General features: G+C 45.7%; 1 protein-coding gene across 1 annotated transcript in view; it reads left to right on the forward strand.

Annotated features, from left to right (window-relative positions):
* Window positions 1-22,125, forward strand: part of LOC137368865 (nipped-B-like protein) — a 693,066-nt gene that overhangs the window by 392,854 nt on the left and 278,087 nt on the right. Inside the window, exons 23-25 of the mRNA XM_068029073.1 lie at window positions 9,070-9,152; window positions 10,016-10,148; window positions 18,579-18,722. Of these exons, the coding sequence (XP_067885174.1) occupies window positions 9,070-9,152; window positions 10,016-10,148; window positions 18,579-18,722 (360 nt within the window). The remainder of the gene's footprint in view (window positions 1-9,069; window positions 9,153-10,015; window positions 10,149-18,578; window positions 18,723-22,125) is intronic.

The raw sequence follows: 22,125 nt of genomic DNA on the forward strand, positions 1-22,125 counted from the left end.
AGGTGTTGGTTATGGACAGCTGCTTTTCTGCAGAGTTCCAAGAGTAAACGTTCGCTTTCATTACAGTTTCCAACTCCATGGTTTCCGAGCACTCCCTTCCATGCCAGGCTGTCACGACCCACTCTGGCGTTGAAATTGCCAAGGACGACAATTTTGTCCTTGGGAGGGACATTCTGGATGAGTTCACAAAGATCTGTGTAGAACTTATCTTTTTCAGCAGGGTTAGCCTTCAGAGTTAGAACATAAACACTGCGCTGCATGCTGTTGATCTTGGAGGGGGAGGCGCAAGGACATGATGCGTTCGGAATGGCTGATTGGCAGGCTTAAAATATTAGTGGCGATAGTCGTCTTCACCATGCAGCCAGCACCAAAGAGGCGTTGTTCACCTTGAGGTCTACCTGATCAATAGAGGGTGTAGCCAGCGTCGTTCTGTCAGGCTGCCTCGCTCCAAGAAGCGGACCTCACTCAGGACTGCTATATCAATGTCTAGTCTGGCTAGTTCATGGTCCACCAGGGCTGAGCATCATTGGCGACGGCTGTTATCACCAGACGTGAGATTTTTAAAATAGAGAAGAATAAATAGTGAGGGGTCATCAATTTAAAATTCTCACTAAGAGAATGAGGAGAGAGGTTAAGAATTGTTGGAGCACCAATACTTTACCGGGGGTATATGGGGTGTTCAGATAGAGGGTAGTACCTTTGTCCTTTCAGTCAGCTGCATCCTATTTGTAGGATTGACCAGAATCACTGGTCCTCATCTACACCTCATCACGCATTGGTCTCACATTCCAGCAGGTAAGTTTCAGAATTTTTCTTTTCCCACCTTTTGAAGCGAGCTTAGGAGTTCGCGTTTCCTTCTCTGTCGTAGTTTGACCGCATTAAAAGATGCCCGTTGACCGCGGCAAGCCAACTGGTGGTGGGGAGACAAGCATTCATTTCGGCCACCTCTTCTCGGCCCTTCTCCAATGCAGGAGCAAGCAATGCTGTCCTTCAAAAAGGCTGCTTGGTTGCTTAGGGTGCTATCAGGTGATGGTGTCGTCTCTAGGTCATCATCAAAATGAACAAAATCCTGAGCCGCCTGCATGCAGGATTGGAACTGCGGCTGTCAGTGCCATCTTGCACCACTGTTTTTGCCCCTTTCCCGTTGCTACAGGATGGACTTGTTGAGTTGTAGTTGGGGTGGATCTCCTTCCTCCCTGCGCAGTGGTGCTCTAAGGTGGAGTACAGTTTGCACTGTCTGTTCCCACCCTTTAAGCCTGGAGCTCATCTGTCGTGGCCCTGCAAACTAGGACAGTGACAGCGAGGTCTCCAAGCAGTAGGTTTGGATTTAGAGTTTCCCTCTCCTCAGTGGGTTGCCAACCAAGGTTTGAAGGGACCCCCCCTCCACTTGCTATTTTATTCATACCTGGTATACCAACAACGTGGTCCACACAATATGGCGTGGCACGCCTTTGGTCCAGAACATGATAGTCACTTGAGCGCTTGGAATCCTTCCGCCCTGGCCATTATCTTAATCAAGAAAGACATCTGCCCAGGTGATCATCATTTCTTCCCTCACTATGTTTCACCCGTCAGCTGAGACGGTGTACCAGGGTGTGGCACTTGGAGCCAGCAGTGAAAGCTCGATGTAGATGAGGACCAGTGATTCCAGTCCATCCTACAAATAGGATGCAGTTGACGGAAAATAAAAGGGTACGACCTCTTATCTGAACACCCCAGGTAAAGTATTGGTGCTCCAACAATTCTTATTCTCTCTCCTCCGTCCTCATTCTCTTAGTGACAATTTTAAATTGATGACCCCTGACTATTCTCTTCTATTTTAAAAATCACAATTGATGTTCTTCCTTAGGATCATAAAGTACAAATCATGGAAATTGCAGCATGGAAGCAGGCTATTTGGCCCATCATGTCTGCCCATACAAGAAGTAACTATTCAGCCTAATTTTCACTTTGCCCTCACTTCTCATCTTCAGTGAAAATAGTCGTCTTATTTCAAGTCTGATGTCATAACTACAGTCTCAAATCCCTGGTATCATTCTGGTGAATCTAAACTACGCTCTTTTCTGTGACTTTCCAGGACTTACTTTCATCTGCCTCTATGTATATCATGCAATATTCTGTTGACCTTTTTTCAGCTTTTGCTGCCTGCACTTCCAGGAAATTATGTTCCTGTCTTGATCCATAGCCTTCACCATCTTTCCAATGAGTATATACTGACTGCCATTACCATTTTGTTCCCAACATTTATCTTTTATTCATTAATAGGATGTGAGCATTGCTGGCAAGGGGACAGTAGCTTTTCTTTTATTTGTTTCATAGGATGTGAGCATCGCTGGCAAGGCCAGCTTTTGTTTCCCATCCCTAATTGCCCATGAGAAGGTGGTGGTAGTGCCATCCATCTGGCGCAGGTACATTCCCAGTGCTCTCAGGAAGGGAGTTCCAGGGCTTTGATCCAGTGACAGTGCAGGAACAGCGATAGATTTCCAAGTCAGAATGGTGTCTGGCTTGGAAGGAAAATTGCACATAGTGTTCCCTCGCATTTCCTGCCCTTATCCTTCTACGTGGAAGAGGTCACAGCTTTGGAAGGCGTCTTGGTGAGTTGCTGCAGTGCATCTTATAGATGGTACACACTGCTGCCACTGCATTGGTGGTGGACGGGGTGCCCATCAAGTGGGCTGCTTTGTCCTGGATGAGACCACATCTGGCATATTGTGTGCAGTTCTGGTCTCCTTATCTGAGGAAGGATGTTCCTGCAATGGAGTGAGTGCAGCGAAGGTTTACCAGACTGATTCCTGGGATGGCAGGACTGACATATGAAGAGAGATTGGGTCGATTAGGCTTGTATTGACTAGAGTTTAGAAGAATGAGAGGGGATCTCAAAGATACCTACAAAATTCTAACAGGACTGGACAGACGAGATGCAGGAAGGATGTTCCCGATGGCGGGGCAGCCCAGAACCAGGGGTCACAGTTTAAGGATAAGGGGTAAGCCATTTAGGACTGAGATGAGCGATTTCTTCACCCAGAGTGTGGTGAACCTGTGGAATTCTCTACCACAGAAAGCAATTGTGGCCAAATCATTAAATATATTCAAGAAAGAGTTAGATATAGTTCTTCAGGCTAAAAGGATCAAGGGATATGGGGAGAAAGCGGGAACAGGGTACTGAGTTTGGATGATCAGCCATGATCGTATTGAATGGCGGAGCAGGCTCGAAGGCCCAAGTGGCCTACTCCTCGTATTTTTTCTATGTTTCTATGATAGTTTCATGGCACTATTACGAAGACTAGTTTTCAATTCCAGATTTTTTTTCTATTAATTCATTCAACTTATTAATTAAATTTAAACTCTGCTATCTACCGTGCTGGGATTTGTACCTGTGTTCCCAGGGAATTGGTCTGGGCACCATTCCTTAACTGCTGCTGGGTCAAAATTTTGGAATTCCCTCCCTAACAGCACTGTTGGTGTACCTACATCACATGGGCTGCAGCGGTTCACGAAGGCAGCTCACTACTGTCATCTCTGGGTCACTTAGTGACGAGCAACAAATGCTGGTGATGCACACACTCCATGACCGAATAACTAAAAATACAGTGAAGGAACGATGATATATTTCCAATTCAGAATGGTGTGGGAGGTGGTCTTTGCTTGGCACTTGTGTGGGGCAAATGCTACTTGCCACTACTCAGCCTAAGCCTGCATGTTGTCCAGGTCTTGCAGCATGCAGGCACGGACTGCTTCATGATCTGAGGAGTTAGAACAATAGAATCAGAGAATAATTACGGCACAGAAGGAGGCCATTCAGCCCGTCGTGTCCGTCCCGGCCCAATCTAATCCCACCTTCCAGCACCTGATCCATAGCCTTGCATGTCCAGGTACCTTTTAAAGGAATTGAGGGTTTCTGCCTCCACCACCCTTCCTGGCAGTGAATTACAGACACCGTCTGGGTGAAAAAGTTTTTCCTCATGTCCCCTCTAATCCTTCTACCAATCACCTTAAATCTGTGCCCCATGGTAATTGACCTCTCCGCTAGGGGAAACAGGTCCTTCCTGTCTACTCTATCTAGGTCCCTCATAATTTTGTACACCTCAATTAAGCTACCCCTCAGCTTCCTCTTTTCGAAGGAAAACGACCCTTGCCTGACCAATCCTTCCTCATAGCTGCAACTTTTAAACCCTGGCAACATTCATATAAATCACCTCTGTACTCTGTCCAGTGCAGTTATGTCCTTCCTGTAATGTGGTGACCAGAACTGGACACAATACTCCCAACTGTGGCCTAATCAGCGTTTATATAGTCCCAGCATTACATCCCTGCTTTTGTATTCTGTACCTCGGCCAATAAAGGAAAGCATTCCATATGCCGCCTTCACCAGTCCATCTACCTGTCCTGCCACCGACAGGGACCTGTGGACGTGCACTCCTTCTCTCCCTTCTATTCCTCTCAATATCCTCCCATTTATTGTGTATTCCCTCGCTTTATTTGCCCTCCCCAAATACATTATCTCACACTTGGCTGGATTGAATTCCATTTGCCACTTTTCCGCTAACTCAACCAAACCATTGATTTCATTCTGGAGTCTACAGCCATCCTCTTCACTATCGACTGCATGGTCAATTTTTGTGTCATCAGCAAATGTCCCAATCATGCCTCCCACATTTAAGTCTAAATCATTTATATATACCACAAACAGCAAGGGGGACCCAACACTCAGCCCTATGGCACGTCACTGGAAACAGGTTTCCATTTGCAAAAACATCCGTCGACTACTACCCTTTGTTTCCTGCCACTGAGCCAATTTTGGATCCAATCTGCCGCATTCCCCTGTATCCCATGGGCTTTCATTTTACTGACCAGTCTGCTATGCAGGACCTTGTCAGATGCCTTACTAAAATTCATGTAGACTACATCCACTGCACAACCTCATCAATCCTTCTTGTTACTTCCTAGAGCCAATCAAGGATAGAAGTGGGAAGTTGTGTGTGGAATCAGAGGAGATAGGGGAAGCGTTAAATGAATATTTTGCGTCAGTATTTACAGTAGAGAAAGAAAATGTTGTCGAGGAGAATACTGAGATTCAGGCTACTAGGCTAGATGGGGTTGAGGTTCACAAGGAGGAGGTGTTAGCAATTTTGGAAAGTGTGAAAATAGATAAGTCCCCTGGGCCAGATGGGATTTATCCTAGGATTCTCTGGGAAGCCAGGGAGGAGATTGCAGAGCCTTTGTCCTTGATCTTTATGTCGTCATTGTCGACAGGAATAGTGCCGGAAGACTGGAGGATAGCAAATGTTGTCCCCTTGTTCAAGAAGGGGAGTAGAGACAGCCCTGGTAATTATAGACCTGTGAGCCTTACTTCGGTTGTGGGTAAAATGTTGGAAAAGGTTATAAGAGACAGGATTTATAATCATCTAGAAAAGAATAAAGTTCATTAGCGATAGTCAGCACGGTTTTGTGAAGGGTAGGTCGTGCCTCACAAACCTTATTGAGTTTTTCGAGAAGGTGACCAAACAGGTGGATGAGGGTAAAGCAGTGGATGTGGTGTATATGGATTTCAGTAAGGCGTTTGATAAGGTTCCCCACGGTAGGCTATTGCAGAAAATACGGAAGTATGGGGTTGAAGGTGATTTAGAGCTTTGGATCAGAAATTGGCTAGCTGAAAGAAGACAGAGGGTGGTGGTTGATGGCAAATGTTCATCCTGGAGTTTAGTTACTAGTGGTGTACCGCAAGGATCTGTTTTGGAGCCACTGCTGTTTGCCATTTTTATAAATGACCTGGAAGAGGGTGTAGAAGGGTGGGTTAGTAAATTTGCGGATGACACGAAGGTCGGTGGAGTTGTGGATAGTGCCGAAGGATGTTGTAGGGTACAGAGGGACATAGACAGGCTGCAGAGCTGGGCTGAGAGATGGCAAATGGAGTTTAATGCGGAAAAGTGTGAGGTGATTCACTTTGGAAGGAGTAACAGGAATGCAGAATACTGGGCTAATGGGAAGATTCTTGGTAGTGTAGCTGAACAGAGAGATCTTGGTGTCCAGGTACATAAATCCCTGAAGGTTGCTACCCAGGTTAATAGGGCTGTTAAGAAGGCATATGGTGTGTTAGCTTTTATTAGTAGGGGGATCGAGTTTCGGAGCCACGAGGTCATGCTGCAGCTGTACAAAACTCTGGTGAGACCGCACCTGGAGTATTGCGTGCAGTTCTGGTCACCGCATTATAGGAAGGATGTGGAAGCTTTGGAAAAGGTGCAGAGGAGATTTACTAGGATATTGCCTGGTATGGAGGGAAGGTCTTACGAGGAAAGGCTGAGGCACTTGAGGTTGTTTACGTTGGAGAGAAGGAGGAGGAGAGGTGACTTAATAGAGACATATAAGATAATCAGAGGGTTAGATAGGGTGGATAGTGAGAGTCTTTTTCCTCGGATGGTGATGGCAAACACGAGGGGACATAGCTTTAAGTTGAGGGGTGATAGATATAGGACAGATGTCAGAGGTAGTTTCTTTACTCAGAGAGTAGTAGGGGCGTGGAACGCCCTGCCTGCAGCAGTAGTAGACTCGCCAACTTTAAGGGCATTTAAGTGGTCATTGGATAGACGTATGGATGAAAATGGTTTCACAGGTCGGCGCAACATCGAGGGCCGAAGGGCCTGTACTGCGCTGTAATGTTCTAATTCTAATTCCTCAAAAAACTCAATTAAGTTAGTAAGACGTGACCTTCCATTAACAAATCCATGCTGACTATCCCTGATTAATCCATGCCTTTCTAAGTGGCAGTTTATCCTGTCCCTCAGAATTGATTCTAATAATTTACCCACCACCGAGGTCAGACTGACCGGCCGACAATTATTTGGCCGATCCCTTGCACCCTTTTTAAACAATGGTACAACGTTCGCAGACCTCCAATCCTCTGGAACCTCACCCATATCCAGTGAGGATTTGAAGATGATCCTCAGAGCATCCGCTATTTCCTCCCTTGGCTTCCTTTAACAACCTGGGATGCAATCCACTTTCAAGGATGTCAGACCCGCTAGTCCTTCCTCTCACATGATACTTATCGTATCTAATATTTCACACTCCTTCTGTTTAACTCCAATGTCTGCATCATCCCTCTCCTTTGTGAAGACAGACAAAAAACTCATTAAGGATGCTGTCACATCATCTGCACCCACGCATGTGTTCCCTTGTACATCTCTGATAGTCCCTACCCTTTCCTTAGTTATCCTCTTGCTCTTAATGTACTGATAAAACATCTTTGGGTTTTCCTCGATTTTAGCTACCCTCATGCCCTCTCTTTGCTTTTTAATTTTCTTTTTTACTTCACCCCAGAGCTTTCTATACTCCTCTAGGCTTTCGAAAGTATTAAGTTTTTTGTGATCATCCTATGCTTTCTTTTTCTGCTTTAACTAGCTTCTAGAAACCAGGGGACTCTAGATTTGGCAGCACCACCCTTTATCTTTGTAGAGACATGCCTACACTGTGCCCGTAGTATCTTGCTTTTGAATGCCTCCCACTGGTTTGCCACTGATTTTCCTTGAAATAACTATCCAGTCCACTTTCGCCAGGTCACCTCTCAGTTTTGTAAAATTTGCCTTCCCCCAATTCAGAACTTTTACTCCTACTTATCTTTGTCCTTTTCCATGATTATGCTAAAATTTGCTGTATTATGGTCACAATTTCCAAAATGGTCACCCACTGCTAATTCATCCACTTGCCCAGCTTCAGTACTGAAGACTAAATCTAGAATTATGCCCCTGAATGGGACTGGACACTGTCCTATCATAAACAAACGTTACTATTTCTGACCTCATGATAGAGGGAAGGTCATTGATGCAACAGCTGAAGGTGGTTGGGCGTCGGACAGTGCCCTGACGGACTCCTGTAGCGATGTCCTGGGGTTGAGATGATTGGCCTCCAACAACCACAACCATCTTCCTTTGTGTTGGGTCTGACTCCATTCAGCAGAGCCTTTTCCCCGATTCACACTGACTTCAGTTTTGTTAGGGCTCCTTGGTGCCACCCTCCATCAGTTGCTGCCTTAATGTCAAGGACTGTCATTCTCACTTCACCTCCTGAACTCAGCTCTTTTGTCCATGTATGGAACAAGGCTGTGATGAGGTCAGGAGCAGAGTAGTCCTCGTGGAATCCAAACTGAGCATCGACAAGCTGGTTATTAGTGAGTCGGTGCCGCTTGATAGCGCTGCTATTGACACCTTCCATCACATTGCTGATGATTGAGAGTAGACTGATGGGATGCTATTTGGCTTGGTCGAATTATTCCTGCTTTTTGTGGACAGGACATACCTGGGCAACATGTTTCACTTCGCACTTTTGTCCATATTAAGTTGCATCTGCCACTTGTCTCCATTTCACTAACCTGTCTGTCATTTTTAAGCCTTTTAGTCTTCCTTGCTGTTTTTCATACTTGTATCATCTGTATCTTGTTCAAAATGTCCTTAACAAATTATGTCTGCATACTGAGAACAGAAGTGGATCCAGCACTGCCTCCTGGTGTGCCCCCCACTCCCAATTCTACCCATTTTAGTTATATCCTTTACTTTACTCTCTTTTTACCTTTTCCTATCCATGCTGCTATATGTCCTCTTCTCCTGATTTTATTCTAACAATCTTCTTCTGAGACACCTATTGTATGCCTTCTGAAAGTCCGTATAAAAATACCTACTTTATTTACGATACGTAAAAAAACTTCAAATTTGTCACACGTGATTTGCTTTTGAAGTTGGTGCTGGTTGTCCTGAATAACATCCATGCTCAAATTATGGATTTATAGGACTATGTTCCCAATTAAAATTTTGAGCCATGCTACAGAGTGTTTGGCATTTGGTTGTGTGCAGATGAAATACTCATAGCAAAGAAATAATTTGTAAAAAAAATCATCCCTTTATGAAAGATGCGTTGACAACTGAAGAAGTGGATCATTCAAATACATTTAATATCACCCTGGGGGATTAGATCTTGTTTGGTATCGAGTTGACATAAGTTTGTGGGTGACCTTATCTTTTTTTTTTATTCAAATTCCAAATTCAGGTATTCTTTAATTTTCCTCGTTTCATCTTGCAGGTTGATCAAGACGTTCTTATTACCAACTCATATGAAACAGCAATGAGAACGGCGCAGAACTTCCTCTCAGTCTTCCTCAAAAAGTGAGTGCAAAGGATCTAATTGTAAATGTGAAAATGAAGCAGTGGCAGTTTTGTTATGTCTCACTGCAGTCTGGCAGTGTTTCCAGATTCAGTGTCTGAGTCTGAGACACCAGGTACAGAATTCCTCAGATCAAAACAAGAAATGCTGGAAATACTCAGCAGGTCTGGCAGCATCTGTGGAGAGAGAAGCAGAGTTAATGTTAATGACCAGAACTGAAGAATCAGAATTCCTCAAGCTCTATTCAGCAAACCTTTCAGTTCCTAGCCTGCCCTGTTCCCAATCCCAGAAACACAAATTCATACTAAGATGGCAAGTGCCTGCATCAGTTATGCCATGTCTGGGTGTCACCCCACAAGAGGGTGAAGAATTTCAGAGCTTGTCGGCAGGGGGCTTGCCTTTCTGACTGTAGCTTAACAGGCATTTTGGACAGAGTTCATGCCACAGTGTATTGTGTTGCCAAAGTACTTGCATCATATGAATCTATTCTGATGCAACCGAGCAGGCAGGACTTTTATGGGTGACCCTCATCCCTCTGCTCCACCTTTTGACGAGAAAGTGTCCATACCTGGTTATGTATATACATTGTCTCCGGCAAGCTCTGTTAGGGATTGTTAATAAACGCAGTCTCTCGGTGAGCTGTGAGAGTGTGTACATACAGTCTCTGGGCAAGATGCGTGAGGGAGTGTGTACACGGTCTCTGGGCGAGCTCTAAAGGCGGATTTGTAAGCACAGTCTCGGGAAGTTCTTTGTGAGATTGGTTGTAAACACGTGCTCTGGGCGAAATCTGTGTGGGAGTGCTTGTAAGCAGTACTTGTGCTCATGTTGGGCTGGTGATCAGTAATTAATTTCTCTGCTTCTGTAGGTGTGGTAGTAAACAAGGAGAAGAGGATTACAGACCACTCTTCGAGAACTTTGTTCAGGATCTCCTTTCCACTGTTAACAAACCAGAATGGCCAGCAGCAGAATTGTTGCTGAGCCTCTTGGGAAGACTACTGGTAAGAAACGGCTTCAAAAAATGTTTCTGTGTCAGTTTGAGGGTTCATGTTTTGATTGACAAGTTCCAAATTCACAAATTAGGAGTTGTAAGAGAATACATTTCCACTAAGACCTGTAATTTGAAAAGCAATTGAATTAATGAGCAGATTGCAGCTGGATATGTGTCTGTATGAAATCTTTAAATGAGAGTTAACAATGTAATGGAAGGGTCAATCAGTCTGGTTATCATTTGAGGAGGTGATGCCTTAAATTGATGAAGGATGCCATGGTGCATACCACATGAGACAAACTAACGTCTGTGAGATGTGCACCTAGATTAGAGTTGGCTCAAGGATTAGAAGCAGAGAGCAGTTGCAGGAGATGAGTTCACAAGATTTAAAAAATGACCAGAAATGCCTGCCTCATTCAGCCAGGGGTCCAACCATACATATTATTCACTCATCCCTTAAACATCCCAGGCAAAATAAACAGTGCCCAAGCAGGGAAACTTCCAACCAACTCGCTGAGGCAATCAGACAAGTTCCAAGTGACCGCAGTCACAATAGGCTTACAACTTCTCTGTGGAGCTTTCAAAGTTCCCTCGTGAAGGATTTTAGTGATTCTATACTCATACATGTCTTGGCTGTTTGTTCCAAAGCACAGTGAATCCCTAGGGGAAAAAAACACATCCTGATGTCCATTTAACTCTTAGCCTGCAGGCTTTATAGATGTGTTCCCTTGACCAACCACGCATATCAATCTGAACTGCACCTAATCCCTCTTTTTTTTAAAAACCTGAGTCAAAAGGTTGGCCACGCTTAAAGTAGAAATGCCACCTGGTTTGAGTGGGATACATCCTAGATTACTGAGGAAAGTAAGGGTGGAGATAGTGGAGACTCTGGCCACAATGTTCTTTGGATATGGGAACAGTGCCAGAGCACTGGAGTATTGCAAAAAAAGGGATAAACCTGGCACCTATAGGTCAGCCTGCCCAAAGTCAGTTGTGGGGAAACTTGGAGATAATCCAGGACAAAATTAATTCTCACTTAGAAAGACATATGTTAATTAATGAGAGCAAGCACTAACTTGTTAGTCGAATCGTGTTTGTCAAAATTGATGGAGTTCTTTAAAATAACGGAGAGGGTTGGTGGGGTAGTGCAGTTATGTTGTGCATATGGACTTTTAAAAGGCATTTGACAAAATGTCACATATTAAAGCCCATGGGATTGAAGGGACAGTGGCAGCATGGATACAGAAAATGCCAAGGAACAGAAAGAAGAGCGAAATAGTATACAGTTGGTTTTTAGATTGCAGGTAGGAAGTGGTGCACCCAGGCAGTTGGTAGGTCCACTAATCTTTTTGACATATATTAATGACCATGACTTGGGCATTTTAAAGTTTGTAGATGACTTGCAGCAGTAGTAAACATTGAAGAGGATAGTAACAGACTTCAAGAAGGCTGCAGAAAGGATTTTCCCCTGGCTTGGGGGGGTCTCAGAATGAGAATGGGACCATTTCGGACTAGGATGAGGAGGAATTCTTTTTCATTCAGAGGATGGTGAGTCTTTGGAATTCTGGACCCCAGAGGGCTGTGGAGGCTCAGTCATTGAGGATGTTCAAGACAGAGGTGGACAGATTTGGAGATAGGAAAGATATCAAGGGCTATGGGGATAGTGTGGGAAAATGGCATTGAGTAGAAGATGCCATGATCCAGTTGAATGGCGGAGATGACTCAAGGGGCCGTAAAAAAAACACCCTTATTCAAGAAAGGGTATGAGGGCAGTCCGAGCAACAACAGGCCAATTAGTTCAACATCAGTGGTGGGTAAGGTTTTAGAAACAATAATCGGGGAAAATATCAAGAGACACTCGAAGAGGTTTGAGCTAATTAAGGAGAGCCAGCACGGATTTGTAAAAGTTAGATCATGCTTGACTAATCTAATTGAATGTTTTGATGAAGTAACAGAGAAGGTTAATGAAGGGAATGCAATGGATGTTGTCTATGTGCATTTTAAGAAAGCGTTTGATAAAGTACCATGTAAAAGGCTGGTTAACAAAATTGAGGCTCATGCAATAGGAGGGTTAGCGTCCACTTGGATAAAAAATTGGCTTAAGGCCGGAAAACAGCGAGTTGTAGTAAATAGTTGTTTTTTAGACTGGAGGATATAGATGGTGGTGTTCCCCAAGAATAAGTTCTGGGACCACTGCTTTTTTTGCTATATATTAGTGAAACAACAGATGCCCCTCTACATTGCTTTCATTGATCTCACCAAAGCCTTTGACCTCGTCAGCAGACATGGTCTCTTCAGACTACTAGAAAAGATTGGATGCCCACCAAAGCTACTAAGTATATTCACCTCATTCCATGACAATATGAAAGGCACAATTCAACATGGTGGCTCCTCATCAGATCCCTTTCCTATCCTGAGTAGCATGAAACAGGGCTGTGTTCTCGCACCCACACTTTTTGGGATTTTCTTCTCCCTATTGCTTTCACATGCGTTCAAGTCCTCTGAAGAAGGAATTTTCCTCCACACAAGATCAGGGGGCAGGTTGTTCAACCTTGCCCGTCTAAGAGCGAAGTCCAAAGTACGGAAAGTCCTCATCAGGGAACTCCTCTTTGCTGACGATGCTGCTTTAACATCTCACACTGAAGAGTGCCTGCAGAGACTCATCGGCAGGTTTGCAGCTGCCTGCAATGAATTTGGCCTAACCATCAGCCTCAAGAAAACGAACATCATGGGGCAGGACGTCAGAAATGCTCCATCCATCAATATTGGCGACCACGCTCTGGAAGTGGTTCAAGAGTTCACCTACCTAGGCTCAACTATCACCAGTAACCTGTCTCTAGATGCAGAAATCAACAAGCGCATGGGAAAGGCTTCCACTGCTATGTCCAGACTGGCCAAGAGAGTGTGGGAAAATGGCGCATTGACACGGAACACAAAAGTCCGAGTGTATCAGGCCTGTGTCCTCAGTACCTTGCTCTATGGCAGCGAGGCCTGGACAACGTATGTCAGCCAAGAGCGACGTCTCAATTCATTCCATCTTCACTGCCTCCGGAGAATACTTGGCATCAGGTGGCAGGACCGTATCTCCAACACAGAAGTCCTCGAGGCGGCCAACATCCCCAGCATATACACACTACTGAGTCAGCGGTGCTTGAGATGGCTTGGCCGTGTGAGCCGCATGGAAGATGGCAGGATCCCCAAAGACACATTGTACAGCGAGCTCGCCACTGGTATCAGACCCATTGACCGTCCATGTCTCCGCTTTAAAGACGTCTGCAAACGCGACATGAAATCCTGTGACATTGATCACAAGTTGTGGGAGTCAGTTGCCAGCGTTCGCCAGAGCTGGCGGACAGCCATAAAGGCGGGGCTAAAGTGTGGCGAGTCGAAGAGACTTAGCAGTTGGCAGGAAAAAAGACAGAGGCGCAAGGGGAGAGCCAACTGTGCAACAGCCCCGACAATCAAATTTTTCTGCAGCACCTGTGGAAGAGCCTGTCACTCTAGAATTGGCCTTTGTAGCCACTCCAGGCGCTGCTCCACACACCACTGACCACCTCCAGGCGCTTCCCCATTGTCTCTCGAGATAAGGAGGCCAAAGAAAAAAGAAAAAGTGACTTGGATCTTGAATACAGAGTAGATTTTCAAAATTTGCTGCTGATACCAAACTTGAAAGAATGGCAAACCGAGAATTATATGAATTGCCTGCAGCAGGACATAGGCTAGCAGAATGGGCAGATAAGTGGCAGATGGAATTTCATACAGACAATTGAAAGGGAAGGAACTCTGCTGTCCTTACCTGGTCTGGCCTCCATGTGACTCCAGACCCATAGCAATGTGTTCGACTCTTAAATGCCCTCTGAAATGGCTTAGCAAGCCACGCAGTTGCATCAAACTGCTACAAAGTCCTTTAGGAATTAAACCGGGTGGACTGCCTGGCATCAACCTCGGCACCAGAAACAAGAGTGGCAAACCCAGCCCTGTTAACCCTGCAAGTTTCTCCTTACTAACATCTGGGGGCTTATGCCATTGTTGGGAGAGCTGTCCCACAGACTAGTCAAGCAGCAGCCTGATATAGTAATACTCATGGAATCATACCTTACAGACAATGTCCCAGACACTGCCATCACCATCCCCGGGTATGTCTGTCCCACCGGAATGACAGACCCAGCAGATGTGACGGCACAGTGGTATACAGTCGGGAGAGAGTTGTCCTGGCAGCCCTCAGCATCGACTCCGGACCCCATGAAGTCTCATGGCATCAGGTCAAACATGGGCAAGGATACCTCCTGCTGATTACCGCCCCGCCTCAGTTGATGAATCAGTACTGCTCCCTGTTGAACACCATTTGGAGGAAACACTGAGGGTGGCGTGTGCAGAATGTACGCTGGGTGGGGGACTTCAGTGACCCTCACCAAGAGTGGCTCGGTAGCACCATTACTGACTGAGCTGGCCAAGTCCTAAAGGACATGGCTGCTCGATTGGGTCTGCGGCAAGTAGTGAGGGAAACTTGACCTCGTCCTCACCAATCTGCCTGTCACAGATGCATCTGTCCATGACAGTATTGATAGGAGTGACCATTGCACTGTCCTTGTGGAGACAAAGTCCCGTCTCTACATTGAGGATACCCTCCATCGTGTTGTGTGCCACAACCACTGTGCTAAATGGGATAGATTGACAACAGATCTAACAACGCAAAACTGGGCATCCATGAGATGCTGTGGGCCTTCAGCAGCAGAATTGTACTCGACCACAATCTGTAACCTCGTGGCTTGGCATATTCTACCATTACCATCAAGCTGGGGGATCAACCCTGGTTCAATGAGGAGTGCAGAAGGGCATGCCAGGAGCAGCACCAGGCGTACCTCAAAATGAGGTGTAAGCCTGGTGAAGCTACAACACAGGACTAGTTGCGTGCCAAACAGCGTAAACAGCATGTGATGGAGCTAAGCGATCCCACAACCGATGGATCCGATCTAACCTCTGCAGTCCTGTCACGTCCAGTCGTGAATGGTGGTGGACAATTAAACAACTAAATGGAGGAGGTGGCTCTACAAATAGCCCCATCCTCAATGATGGGGGAGCCCAGCACATCAGTGCGAAAGATAAGGCTGAAGCATTTGCAACAATCTTCATCCAGTTGTGCCGAGTGGATGATTCATCTCCGCCTCTTCCTGAAGTCTCCAGCATCACAGATCTCCGTCTTCAGCCAATTCGATTCACTCCACATGGTATCAAGAAACGACTGAAGGCACTGGGTACTACAAAGGCTATAAGCCTTGACAACATTCAGGCAATCGTACAGAAGACCTGTGCTCCAGAACTTGCCACGTCCCTAGCCAAGGTGTTGCAGTACAGCAACCACACTGGTATCTACCCGGCAATGTGGAAAATTGCCCAGGTATGTTCGAGACACAAAAAGCGGATAAATCCAACCCGGCCAATAACCGCCCCATCAGTCTACTCTCGAACATCAGTAAAGTGATGGAAGGTGGCATCAACAGTGCTATCAAGCAACATTTGCTTCGCAATAACCTGCTCACTGACGCTCAGTTTGGGTGCCGCCAGGGCCACTGAGCTCCTGACCACATTACAGCCTTGGTTCAAACATGGACAAAAGAGCTGAACTCCAGAGGTGAGGCGGGTGTGACTGCCCTTGACATCAAGGCAGCATTTGACAGAGTGTGGCGTCAAGGAGCCCTCGTAAAACTGAGGTCAATGGGAATCAGGGGGAAACTCTCTGCTGGTTGGAGTCATACCTTGCACAAAGGAAGATGGCTGTGTTGGAGGTCAATCATCTGAGCTCTAGGACATCACTGCAGGAGCTCATCAGGGTAATGTTCTAGGCCCAACCATCTTTAGCTGCTTCACTCCACTCAGCGAGTGGGACACAGCGAGAGTGAAGCCAGAGCAGAGAGAGACAGGGAGAGAGAGCGGAGTTCACTCTGCGAGCGGGAAACAGCGAGAGCGGAGCCGGAGCACAGAGAGACAGGGAGAGAGAGCGAGAATTCACTCAGCGAGCGGGAAACAGCGAGAGCGGAGCCGGAGCACAGAGAGACAGGGAGAGAGAGTGAGAGTTCACTCAGCGAACCGGCTAACCTTTGGGGAGCAGTCCAGGTGCGCCGGAGTTTTGAAAAAAAAATGTCAACAGTGACATCGCAGGAAAGCTGCAAGGTGGGTGAGTAACAGTTGTTAGGGAATATCTCTCTAAATAGCTGGGTTCGTAACTTAAGTAAAGAGAAAGGTCTGCAGTTAATATAGTCGGTATTTTTTTTTTAGGGAATCAAGGTTCCTAGTGTAAATCTAATTTTTGGGTAATTTGAGGGAGTAAGAACAGTGGGAGGAAAAGTGACATCACAGGAAAATCGTAAGTTCATTGGTTGGTAAGTAACTGCTAATTTGAATTACCTGATTAAAGGTGAATAGGAGAAATATTGTACAGATTTAAAAACTAAGACCAGTCGGAAATTTAAAAAATCTAATTAAATAAAATAGAGATGCAGGGCCAGGCGATGTGTTGTACCTGCAAGATGTGGGAGCTGGTGGACCCCATTGTGGTTCCTAGTGACCACATCTGTAGCAAGTGTTGGCTGCTCGAGGAGCTCCGGCTCAGAGTCGATGAGCTGGGTGGCACAGTGGCGCAGTGGTTAGCACTGCAGCCTCACAGCTCCAGGGACCCGGGTTCGATTCTGGGTACTGCCTGTGCGGAGTTTGCAAGTTCTCCCTGTGTCTGCGTTGGTTTTCGCCGGGTGCTCCGGTTTCCTCCCACATCCAAAGACTTGCAGGTGATAGGTAAATTGGCCATTGTAAATTGTCCCTAGTGTGGGGAGGTGATAGGGAATATGGGATTGCTGTAGGGTTAGTATAAATGGATGGTTGTTGGTCGGCACAGACTCGGTGGGCCGAAGGGCTTGTTTCAGTGCTGTATCTCTAAATACAAAAAATAAATAAATATGGGTTCAGAAACTCAGCTTGGTGTCAGATGGAGCGTTGAGGTTGCAAACACCTGATTCAGTCTGAGACAGTGGCCAGGATAGGGATTCAGTAGGTACGGAATGGAATTGTGATGGGAGCTAAAGAGTTTAGGACAGCTGTTAGAAGTATTTCTTTGCATTGTGGGTAACTACTGGAACAATAGCCAGAAACCATGAATCAGGTCATGCCATTGGATTTGTTCGATTAACATTTGACATTTATGGGATCTTATATGTAAATCTGCTTCCTGGGTTTTCCTCCTACACTTGAAAAGTAACTTGTGAAGTGCTTTGAGATGTCTTGAGGATGTGATATGTTACATAAATAGAGGTTGATTTAAAAAACATGCAGTAATGTGTCCATGACACACTGACATCTGATGGTTCTGCCTTATAAACGTGGAAGAAAGGGAATGTTGTCCAGGTCTTGCTGCACATGGATGCGGACTGCTTCAGTATCTGACTTGTGCCTTGTAGATGGTGGACAGGCTTTGGAGAGTCAGGGGATGAGTTCGGCGCCACAGAATTCCCAGCCTCTGACCTGCTGAGTTTCTGTTTCATCCGGGTTTCAATATTTATAAAAAATTAGTATTAAAGCGGCAGCAGCCAGCTGTGGCTGTCAGATGTCTTTCTGAAATTCTTTGTTCTGTGTGAAGTCAGTCTGTGGAGATTAAACCCATATGATGGTTTCCCTTGGATTAATTAGCAACACTTTGAATTTGTCAGTCCATAAACTTATTTTGTTAATCTCTGCATTTTTGAATATTATGTCTGTAAGCCAGGTGTTCCAGTTTTGGGATTAAGTGGTGGGAGGTACAATAACTTGTTCTCCAACTATGCGCAAGCAAAGCCACAGTGTGGGAACTTGCATTTATTTCTCTGGAGTTTGTGATTTTGAGTTTTCATTCATGAGATGAGCTAGTTTTTCACTCAGTGTAATCAAATTTGATACCGGGTCACCAACTTCAAGGAAGTTATTTGAAGCCAAGAGTAAAACATCGAAAAAAGCCGTACCAGCCAGTTTACTGTTATCATTACACACACTGATCGTAATACATTTATCGGTGTGGTGAGCTTGTGCACCACCAGGCATGTTCATCCCAAGGAGCTGGGCCAACCACTGTCAGCACATGTATGACATGTTACTGATTCTATGCGACAGTGTCTGCTTTTATTTGTGTTCCTCAATCATTCTGTTTATGGAGCAGGCTCGATGAGCCATATGGTCTGCTCCTATTTCTTGTGTTCGTAATTAACTCTGGTGCACAGTGGTGTGAAAGTGTTCAGGAGACATGGAATAGTAGTGATTAGCCATTCACTTGAGAAAAGGTGCAGGAGAAACACTGAACTGTAACAGCACAGACTGAATTCCACAGTTCACAGGTCTGGAGAAAGAAAGATTTAGGTAGAGTATTGTGCCAAGTCGAGCTAGTGTTTCAAACACTTCATTCTTGTACTCCTGAATACAGGTTCACCAGTTCAGTAACAAGTCGACAGAGATGGCTCTGCGAGTAGCTTCTCTTGATTACCTGGGAACAGTAGCAGCACGGCTGAGGAAAGATGCTGTATCCTGCAAGATGGACCGGGAGTCAATCGATCGGATACTCAAACAGGTGGGCGGGGGGCGGGTGAGGGGCGAATGGGTTGTCATTGGTGGGGGTAAGGGTGAATTTGTCTTGTGGGAGGTGTGCATAATGGGGTATCGTAAAGTCCTGGTGGTGTGGATGTAATACTCAGTCCTGGGGGAGGGGATAACGTTTAGGTTGTCTCTGTGGAGTACATAGGGGTTAATGGGCAGGTGTTTAATGTGTGTCTGTGTCTGGAGGTGAATACAAACATATTAACAATAGCTGACTGGAAAGGACCCTATGGTCCATGCAATCTGTCCCACATAACTGAAATACCTCCACCCCATCCAAAAATAATATGATCTCCTGGGAGAGGTGAAAAACCAGATTTAAAAACACAGGTCAATTTGGGGGGAGAAATCTGAGCAATTCTTCTCCAAACCCCCAACCGGTTTTAAATAGTCCAGGGGCTCACTCTGGCCCTGAATTCCCTGTTATACTCGCCTCTAATAAGAGGTGATGTCTTGCCCAGCTCAGGCTTGAAGGAATTCAGCGAATTGCCATTCAATGCATGAACAGGCAGTTTATTCCAGAGGTCCACTATTCTCTGGGAAAAGTTCCACCTCTTGATATCTAACCTAGATCTGGCCTGATATAACTTAAAATTGTGACCCCTTTCTAACCTATTTAATTGGAACAAACTGTCCACTCGAACACAATCTGTTCCTTTCATCATTGTATAAACCTTGATCAGATTACCCCAAATCTAAATTGATCGAAAGTACCAACGCTCTTATCCTATTCCAAATTAAACATATTTGCTAGTCACAAGCCCAATTGCCCAACACATGAGGATCCACCTGAAGCAGTCAGGCATTGTCTAGTCCTAACCCTCGCACAGATCTTGGTATCATGTCATGCTTCCGCCTCTACACAGAGTCATAGTCATAGAATCATTATGGAACAGATGGAACTGACATAAGACTCCCAAAACAAGCTTTCTACTCCGAGGTCCGTCACGGCAAGAGGCTTCCAGGAGGGCAGGGGAAACACTACAAGGATGTCCTTAAAGCCTCCCTGAAAAAATGTGACATCTCCACTGACTAATGGGATTCTCGTACCCAAGACTGCCCAAAATGGAGAAGAAACATCTGCAAAGCTGCCAGCCAGTTCGAACAATGTCGACATGTCCAAGCAGCGACGAAGCGCAAGAATCGTTCAAAAATTCGAGCATCCCATTCACTTGCCTCATCAAACACCAACTGCCCCATTTGTGGTAGAGTGTGCGGATCCAGTATTGGACCATTCAGTCACCTAAGGACCCACAACCCTGGAGTGGAAGAAAGTCTTCCTCATTCCTGAGGGACTGTCTAAGAAGAAGATGGAACAGAAGGAAGCCACTCAAGCCATTGAGTCCATGCCAACTCCCTGTAGAGCAATCCAGTTAGTCCCTTCTCCCTGCTGTATCTCAGTAGCCCTGCAGGTTTATTTCCCTTGTGTCAATCCAATTTCTTTATGAAATCATTAATTGTCTCCACTTCCACCACCCTCGTAGGCAGCGAGGTTCAGGTCATTACTACTCGCTGCGTAAAAAAAGATCTTCCTCACATGCACCCTGGATCTCTTGCCAAAAATCTTATATCTGTGTCCCCCAGCTTCTTGTACCATGTACTAATAAGAACAGTCTTGCTTTGTCTATCTTACCTAAAGCTGTCATAAATTTCAACACCTCTATCAAATCTCCCCTCAATCTCCTTCGGTCTAGCTTAGAACATAGAACAGTACAGCACAAAACAGGCCCTTCGGCCCACGATGTTGTGCCGACCCTTTAACCTACTCTAAGATCAAACTACCTACATACCCTTCATTCTACTATCATCCATGTACCTATCCAAGAGTCGCTTAAATGTCCCTAATGTATCTGCTTCTACTACCACCGCTGGCAGTGCATTCCACACACCCACCACTCTCTGTGTAAAGAACCTACCTCTGACATCTCCCCGAAACCTTCCTCCAATCACCTTAAAATTATGCCCCCTGGTGATAGCCCTTTCCGCCCTGGGGAAAAAGTCTCTGGCTATCCACTCTATCTATGCCTCTCATCATCTTGTACAGCTCTATCAAGTCACCTCTCATCCTTCTTCGCTCCAATGAGAAAAGCCCTAGCTCCCTCAACCTTTCTTCATAAGACATGCCCTCCAGTCCAGGCAGCATCCTGGTAAATCACCTCTGCACCCTCTCTAAAGCTTCCACATCCTTCCTATAATGAGGCGACCAGAACTGAACACAATATTCCAAGTGTGGTCTAACCAGGGCTTTATAGAGCTGCAGCATAACCTCGCGGCTCTTAAACTCAATCCCCCTGTTAATGAAAGCCAACACGCCATACGCCTTCTTAACAACCCTATCAACTTGGGTGGCAGCTTTGAGGGATCTATGGACGTGGATCACAAGATCCCTCTGTTCCTCCACACTACCAAGAATCCTGTCTTTAAGCCTGTATTCCGCATTCAAATTCAACCTTCCAAAAGGAATCACTTCACACTTTTGCAGGTTGAACTCCATCTGCCACTTCTCAGCCCAGCTCTGCATCCTGTCAATGTCCCGTTGCAACCTACAACAGCCCTCCACACTATCCACAACTCCAGCAACCTTTGTGTCATCGGCAGACTTACTAACCCAGCCTTCCACTTCCTCATCCAAGTCATTTATAAAAATCACAAAGAGCAGAGGTCCCAGAACAGATCCCTGCGGAACACCACTGGTCACCGAGCTCCAGGCTGAATACTTTCCATCGACTACCACCCTCTGTCTTCTATGGGCCAGCCAATTCTGTATCCAGACAGCCAAATTTCCCTGTATCCCATGCCTCCTTACTTTCTGAATGAGCGTACCATGGGGAACCTTATCAAACGCCTTGCTAAAATCCATATACACCACATCCACTGCTCTTCCTTCATCAATGTGTTTTGTCACATCCTCAAAGAATTCAATAAGGCTTGTGAGGCATGACCTGCCCCTCACAAAGCCATGCTGACTATCTCTAAACAAACTATGCTTTTCCAAATAATTATAAATCCTGTCTCTCAGAATCCTCTCCAATAATTTGCCCACCACCGACGTAAGGCTGACTGGTCTGTAATTCCCAGGGTTATCCCTATTCCCTTTCTTGAACAAGGGAATAACATTTGCCACCCTCCAATCATCTGGTACTACTCCAGTGGACAGTGAGGACGCAAAGATCATCGCCAAAGGCGCGGCAATCTCTTCCCTCGCTTCCTGTATAAACCTTGGGTATATCCCGTCTGGCCCCGGGGACTTATCTATCCTCATGTCTTTCAAAATTTCCAGCACATCCTCCTTCTTAACATCAACCTGTTCGAGCATATCAGCCTGTTCCATGCTGTCCTCACAAACGACAAGGCCCCTCTCACTAGTGAATACTGAA

The sequence above is a fragment of the Heterodontus francisci genome, chromosome 4, assembly GCF_036365525.1.
Source record: "Heterodontus francisci isolate sHetFra1 chromosome 4, sHetFra1.hap1, whole genome shotgun sequence".
Taxonomy (NCBI): domain Eukaryota; kingdom Metazoa; phylum Chordata; class Chondrichthyes; order Heterodontiformes; family Heterodontidae; genus Heterodontus; species Heterodontus francisci.